General features: G+C 36.9%; 1 protein-coding gene across 1 annotated transcript; it reads right to left on the bottom strand.

Annotated features, from left to right (window-relative positions):
- Nucleotides 1-257: 257 nt before the first annotated feature.
- On the bottom strand, nt 258-7,025 carry LOC114717820 (biotin synthase, mitochondrial). The gene is made up of 6 exons (XM_028903021.1): nt 6,558-7,025; nt 6,099-6,278; nt 5,276-5,382; nt 2,386-2,591; nt 1,789-1,928; nt 258-779 (listed from the first exon to the last, which is right to left on the bottom strand). The coding sequence occupies exons 1-6, from the start codon at nt 6,750-6,752 to the stop codon at nt 483-485; spliced, it is 1,125 nt and encodes a 374-aa protein (XP_028758854.1). The 5' UTR covers nt 6,753-7,025; the 3' UTR covers nt 258-482.
- Between the last annotated feature and the right edge of the window lie 906 nt (nt 7,026-7,931).

The raw sequence follows: 7,931 nt of genomic DNA, 5'->3' as shown, positions 1-7,931 counted from the left end.
AATTACACAAAGAAAGTAGCTTCTTACCTGCAGAATTTTTGGACATTGAAAGTTTAAAAAAAATTCAGAGCAGACGAATCTTGAAATAATTTTTTGTTACCCCAACCAAAAAAAATCTCTAATCGCCACCCCTCTCCCCAACATTATTAATAGAACTAGCCTCGGCATGTGCTTTAATCATGCTGATACCCAACTGCAGTCACATCTACAAGATATATTCACCCAAAAAAGCCTTCGAAAAGAAATAAGACGAGAGAAAAAGAGAATCCAATGCATTTTAAGGTGTACGGTTAATCATCAGCTAATTTGACTAGGTGAACCAGAGACTGTTTTTCTAGTGATTTAAGTTTAAATGCCTGAGATAAAAAACTCAAACTAATCCAATCCAAACACCAAAGAAGAATTAAAAAGCACCACAATTGGAGGTGTTAGGAATATTTTATATCTGTATCCGTGCTTCTTAGATTTTCCATAAACTATAATTAGGAGGAGACAGCTTCCTTACAATCATCTGTTTCACTGGTTTCATCTTCATGAAAGCTTGGAGCTTTGGGAGTGAGTCCAAGTACTTTGAACATGAGTTGATCAGCATCAAAATCATTGTTAGGTGTCGTGAGAAGCTTTTCTCCCGTGAATATAGAATTGGCCCCAGCAAGAAAACACAGTGCTTGCTCAGGCATGGAGAACCGAACTCTTCCTGCTGACAACCTCACCATTGCTTTTGGCATAACGATACGCGCTGTGGCAATCATGCGAATCATCTCCCATATCTCAACAGGCTGAAACCAAATAGAAATGTACATTTGTTAGCAGATTCCCAAGGGAAAGTTTGAGTTTAGAGCATCTTCGGATGATAGCACCAACCCAAGCACGGTTTAAAAGGATATGGATATTCCCGTGCCCAAAAGGCTGTACTTGGACCAAAACACAAAAACACACAATTTTAAGGTGGACCCATTGCCTATGCATGGATTAGAGGATAATGGAAGAGAAGGAAAGGTTCCGTCAAAACATGTTCCTTGTTAGGGTTATAATTTAGAAGTGGGGAATAGGATCTTTCTAACTATTCATTCCTTTATCAAGCTCCTCAACGAGGGAGATTTTAAAGGAGAAAATTCCCCTAAACAAGGGAAAGTGAAATTATCATTTAAGCATCACTTACCTCTTCCGTTTTTCCTTGAATTTCTTCTCTTCCCAACTTCTAAACTTACCCTTACGTTTTAGCACTTACGAGGAGAGGAGAAGAACAAGTGTACATGGAAAATGGAGGGGAAGAGATCCAAGTTTCCCTTCCCCTTGTTTGGAGAAGCTTTCACCTCCAATATCCCCTAAAATTATAAACGAGGGAGAGTGTTGGATGTATTTTGGGGTTCAGTTGAGAATCCTCCAAACTCCCCCTTTCATAAATAGTTCTCAATAATGGAGAGGTTTCAATGAAACTTTCCCTTCTCCATTGTCTCCCATCCAAACATACCCTTAGTGATTGCACACACTCAGATTCTTTACCTTGATTTTTATTGAAACTACAGCACGTGTCAAAATTTCTGAGTTGATTTCTAATGCTTAGGAGCCCAGAAAATCTTACGAGGTATCTCCATATCTAAATAAAGATTTTCATAATAGAAATTCCCAAATTTGCATCTCTGTGCTGCTATGGAAAACTATGGAATATCACTATGGATTAAGCTCCACTGATAACACGTCTCAGTAATTGTTAAAATAGTGATTTTTTTTTTTAAGGTACAGTTTTGTAGTTTGACAAGTCAATCAACGAATTATAAAATTCACCTTCTGCTCCTGAAGTGGGGTGCCCTTTACTGCAACAAGCGCATTGATAGGAACACTTTCTGGATGAGTGGGGAGTGTGGCCAATGTGTGCAACAAACCTACACGGTCCTCCTCTGCTTCTCCAAGCCCTATTATTCCTCCTGTAACGAAACCTCAATGGCTCATCATTTTCTTTCCTCAAAGTTTAAACATCTTCTTACTACATAATATATAGAGTCCCTCTCATAGAAAATAAAATTTTTATTATTTTAATGATAAGTAACAAGATTAACAGTTAAAATAGAAAATGTAAATAAAGGATGGAGTCTTTTGCAGCCATTGGAAAGAACTGAAGTGTTAAGAGAAATTTAATTCTAAGCTATGAAGAACAGACACAAACACTATGGCCAAAAAAAATAACTGACACAAAGGATGCATATTGGCAAAAGCATCTTACTCAAACTGTAATATAAACTTTCCACTGAATGAGGTACAAAGGGAAGCCATATGCACAATTCTATCACATGAAACATTTAAAGACAAAGATGTGCCCTTGAAGATAAGACCACTCCTCTGCAACTAAACCACATTATTGTATTCGAAGTTATTAGGTGTTACCTGAACAAACATTAATCCCCGCATCACGAACAAACTCAAGTGTTTTCAGGCGTTCATCATAAGTCCTTGTTGTGATGATGTTTGGATAATATTCCCTTGAAGTATCAAGATTATGATTATAGGCAGTAAGCCCTGCCTTCTTGAGTTCAACAGCTTGCTCTTTCTCCAGCATACCAAGCGTGCAGCAGACCTCCATTCCCATATCCCTAGAATAAGTGTTACCATTTTGAATTTCCATTAAATAACTAAGATATACTTCACTACACGTGAGAAATTATAAGTTACACAGCACAAAAGTATAGTGAGGAAGAATCATCAGAGCTGTAAATTTTTCACAGCTCACACAATGCAAAACTTCACAGTCCTTGCCCTCCATTCTTTATACTGCTTCTTTCTTTTCTTTTTCTTTTTCTTTTTTTTTTAAAAAGACTTAACAATGGAAACTAACTCCACAAAGTAAAATATGAAAACAAGACAGGATAGTATGCCTAAGTCCCAATTAAATAGTATGAAATGTTTTATGGGATACTTAAGCAGCTTGATTCTTCCACCTTGAACAGCCAGTTTTCAGGGGAAGGTTTTTCCCCAATTATCAATCAGTGTCAGAGCTGGTTGTTGGTGCTCCTAGAGAGGGCTGCTTGTGCAGGGTTCCAAATGACAGGGAAGTTTAGTGAAGTGTCACATAGTGTAGCTCTCAACAAGACTTTGACTCTCCAGGGATCCAATTAATGGAAAAAAGAAGAAGAAGAAGAAGAAAAGGAAAAAGTATAAGTGCTGTATGGCATGCTTTAGCAGATTAGTTCTCCCACATCAATAGTTAGCTTTTGTAACTTGCGAGGGAAGGTTTCCACTCCGTTTGGTTTCACATCATAAATAACCTAATTTCTAGAGATGAACTAAATAAGTAAAAGAAGATGTAAATTAAATATTTCCTTGACTAATCACTCCCTAAGCGCCACCAAACAAGAACTTTAGGGGTGTTTGGTTGTGTCATTGAAAAACTAATAACATGTACGTAATATTTATTATATTCTTGTAATCATTACTTAATTGTAGATTATTTTTTTATTTTATTTAGGGGCATAAAAGATATTTCTCATTTATTAAATTATTTTCTGGTTCTGTTTTCCTCCCGATTCCATCTTGTGCTCCGTCCCAAACTGTTCCTAAAAGTATGCTCAGATTACCATTCACAGCATCCATGCAATTTAGATAGCCTGCTTATAATACAAATGAGCAGAATTACATAGCTTAACTCTATTGGCAGACAACTAGACATCATTTGAAGGAATTTCTTTGACCGCTGTCAAACTCTAGGGTTAAGTCACTATTTGGATTCCTTGAAACTCAAGGTTCAAACTATTTAAACTTGCATGTAAAGGCTGGTCTGCTTGGAAGTTTGACAAGTATAAATTTTGCATATAATTGGGGCCAAAGTTTGTGTGCTGACAATTGTTTTGTGCAATGCAACAAAGCATGCTACCTGGACAATATCAAACGGCCCTATTTTAAGGGCATTTTTAACCTCTAAGGCTATGTTTGGCTGGAGGAAAAAGTGGGAGGAAAATAAGGGGGAAGGGAATACCAGGCAGAAAAACTTCCAAAAATAGTAAAACATTTACTATTGTAGGGAGTTTTCCCTACTAGTATGCTTTCCTCCCTAATTTTCTTCCCATCAAAACATAGGGTAAATGCATGTCTCAGTCACTCAATTCATTTTTCCTCTCATACCAATTACACATCAATTTGGTTCCTCTAAACCTATTCTTCACTCCTGTTCTGTCTCTCTCCTTCTCTGATTCCATTGCTCCATTTCCTTCTCTCTGCCTCTGACTTCTATTATCTTGCATGTTCTTTCTCCCCGCCTCCATGCAAGTTAGAATTGGGGTCATAAGGTAAACTGGCTAGGGAACATCCCGAGTGTTCAAAGAATTTTAGAAAATAGCATGCCATGCATGAGCTCACACATCATTAGTCACTAGTTATTAGCAAGGGTTTAAAAGAATTCCAGGCCATGATAGCGATTCAGCCACAAGAATGTGATTACAATATACACTTGCACAATAGCTTCCGCTATGTCCTAACAATCTCAAATACTAATTCAATTACATAAGCGAGGATTAGTAGATGTAATTAAGCTGATAGTTTACCCACCATAATGCTTATGTTTTTAGAAACAAAAGGATTCATAAAGAAAGCTTTGGAGGCTTTGCAATGAAGAAATCCCACTCCATCTTAGTTTTATATGCATGTGCGCATATTTGCACTCACAATCCTATTATTTTACTTAGTCTTTAATATTAATTTTGAATAGCACAGTTATGTGAACCACATAGTGTTCCAAGTGATGGCTTCGAGACAAGCTATAGCAATATTGCATGATGTGGCATCAACAATTATGAATCTAAACGTGATCCATACACTAAGGGGATGGCATTAATCCATTTTTGCGGACAGAAAATGATCTTGTACATATTTAACATGATGATACCCCCCTGCAATGCACGTAGCAAACATTAACTGAATAGCATTGCCCTTCTGGCATCAGTAAATTTCTGTTCGTTGATGCAAGTCATTTTTCCAAACAATGAAGCACTAGCATATTTCCCACATAATCCTAATTCCTAACCAATCTACCTGGCAAACAACTATATCAGTCTTGTAGGTGACTATATCTCCAGAAGCACACGGCCTTGTGATCCTTTTTCTATCATATTTTTTCACCATCAAAACTCCACTTTGTACTTAACATACAAAGCAGAAAGAAGACTTAGCAATCAGCTCAGACACAACTAACATACAAAGCAGAAAGAAGACTTAACAATCAGCTTAGACACAACAGATCTATTGCTTATTGTTTTAGACGCCTGATAATGTAACATTCCATTACCTTATTTCTTTCACATATTCAAGGATATTATTGAAGTTGGTCTTTCTTCCTATTGTGTCTCTCCATGCAGCACCCATACAAAAGCGTGTGCTACCAGCCTCTTTTGCCTGCCAAGAAAGGAAAAATCATCTACATGTAACTCAAGAAAAAGCACCAAAATACGTAAGTAATCTGAAATAAGCAGTTGAGTTCAAGAACAAGGAAATGATAGTAATATCTGTGTATTATTCTCTAGTTTTGTTATGAAGATACAAAGTTATTTATCTTTAGATGGCTTTGTAAATCATCTTTGCTTCTAGCAGTGTATATTGTAGATAAACTCGATTTTCAGAATATATTAAACATAAGAAGTTTAGAGGGCTAAGAAGTATAGTTAGTCTCAAACAGTTCAACCATCAAAATTCATGATAAATCTAAATTTCAAAAAATAGAATAAACAGATTATAAATATACCTAGAGATTTCCAAACCTCTCTAACTTAACCTCAATAGCATAAATATTTTCTAACCCAACATGACCTTTCGTGTGTCCTCAAACCCATACAAAGTATTTCACAGTTTTCTAGCAGTCTCATATCTAGATTGATGAGTTAAATTCAGCAACTAGCGGTGACAGGAAAAAAAAGATGAAGGAACACCAATATTGACATAAATCAAAGTTAAAAAAACAATTGTGATTGCAAAAGTTCTGAAAGAGTGAGTGGTTTCAAGCAAGAACGTAAGTTCTCCACAGGCATAAAGAAAGATATAAACAAGTGAAATCGCAGAACCAGATGCCGGAAATGTACTGCAATTAGCAAGATGCAAAAGAAATAAAATTTTACCTTCTTTGCAGCTTCTAGAACAGCCTCCTTGTTCATTAGCCGTTGGGCTTTTAGTCCTGTGTCATACCTTGATGATTGAGGACAATATGAACAGTCCTCACTACACCCGCCTGTTTTAATAGACAGGAGAGTACACTGTTGTACTTCCCTGAAGTTATGAGTATGTCTGTGAACTTGAGCCTGATAAAGTATAGGAGTAGTAGCTTCAGTAAAATGCTAGCAATTGGGGTTCAAAACCGGTTAGCAGTCAAGAAGGACAAGCATGTAGATAGAAGTTCAATACATAAAATTGTTAAAGGATAACAATTTTAATTTTGCCTCAGTCTTAAGAATAATTGCTATAAAGCAACCTCAGCTCAGACTCACCAAAAGAGTAATAATCTATTAGTGTTTTCACGAACCCAATAAAGCTTTATTAATGGGGAAAAACCAGGACGTAAAATAAAAGGTGAAGCTTACTCCATGAAAGAGAAGATCGAGTATGGGAGAGTCGTAGACGAATTTTACTTCCTCTCGTGTCCAATCGTTTCTGGAGCCTTCTCTGATAGTCCTCTCAGCTTGAATTGCAGCGGCAGAGGAAGTATAGGAAGAATGAAGCAACAGAGAAAAGATGGGCCTTTGGTGTGCCCGGAAAATGGGTCTAACGGAGAACATGATTTCCTTACTTCCCCGTTCAATTTAATATCTCAGAACGTGAAGAAAAACAAATGGAGGGATCACAAGTCAAAATGAAAGCCAGTTGAAACTTGAGTTTCGAGCTTCACCTACTGGTTTGTGGCTAAGTGGTAGATTCAGGAAGCGAGGGAAGGCGTTGAGGTGGGATCAGATTGCAAGGGCGTAGTAACGTAGAAGATCTGAGAATTTAAGCGCAGATTGAGTGGCCACACACGGCACCACTTGCAGAAGAGAAGGTAGATGAAGCTCTTCCTTTCTAGCTTCGCAGTGTGGTGGCGATAGAGAAAGAAAGGAAAAGTGAAGGCAGGGAGCAGATTTATGGAGGGTGAACTACCCGCCCGCCACTTGCCACCTACTCTCAGAAAGTGACTCTATCATCGGCTCCTCATCAGTCTTTCAAGTCATCAACATTCAGGGCCCTGATATTTTAGTGCCTGATTTTAGTGCCTGTTTACATATGACAATGGTTTTCGAAATCTCCGCCCTGGACCCTGACCATTTTTGTCATTTTTATCCCTCCGCGTTACATGCCATTGCCTCCCGTCCACATTACATGCCATTGCCTTCCTGTTAGTATTCTTTTAATTTTTAATATAAAATCTATTTAACTAGTTTAAGTAGATAAAAAAAATTAAATAAATTAGTTAACTAATTTAGTTGACTTGTAGTTTTTTAACTAAATCAGGCAAGTTGATTAATGTTTTGTTATCAACAAAAATGCAAGCTCAGTTAACTCGGCGAGTTAACCCCTGATTAACCATCATGCGATTAAGCTTATTTATTTTCTTTTAATTCAATTTAATCAAATTAAAAACTATTAAAGGTAGCCCAGAACAATGCTTCCATGCCCTGTCTCCACCCCTTTTTTTATTGAAAGCTTCTTGCCTTCTTCTCGTTGTAATTGACGACTCTTATTTATTTTTGTTTGATCTTATTGCCGAATGTGGATAATGAAGGAGTTAAAGCAAGGTGGTAACTTTTGTTCTTTTTAATTGTCTTCCTTTCATTCAAAGTTGTTTTCTAATTCTTTGTAAATTGTGGTTCGCTCCATTTTCTTTTAAAGCTTAACAAACAAGGTTTCAAACCTCCGAGTATGATTAAAAATGCTACAAATATTCATACTATCCATTGTTATTAAAAAAAAAATTATAAAAAAGG

This window comes from Neltuma alba, unplaced genomic scaffold (genome assembly GCF_004799145.2).
Source record: "Neltuma alba isolate B1F8T4 unplaced genomic scaffold, ASM479914v2 tig00011777_pilon, whole genome shotgun sequence".
Lineage (NCBI taxonomy): Eukaryota > Viridiplantae > Streptophyta > Magnoliopsida > Fabales > Fabaceae > Neltuma > Neltuma alba.
The sequence above is the reverse complement of the archived record's forward strand: the minus strand, read 5'-3'. Positions and strand labels throughout refer to the sequence as shown.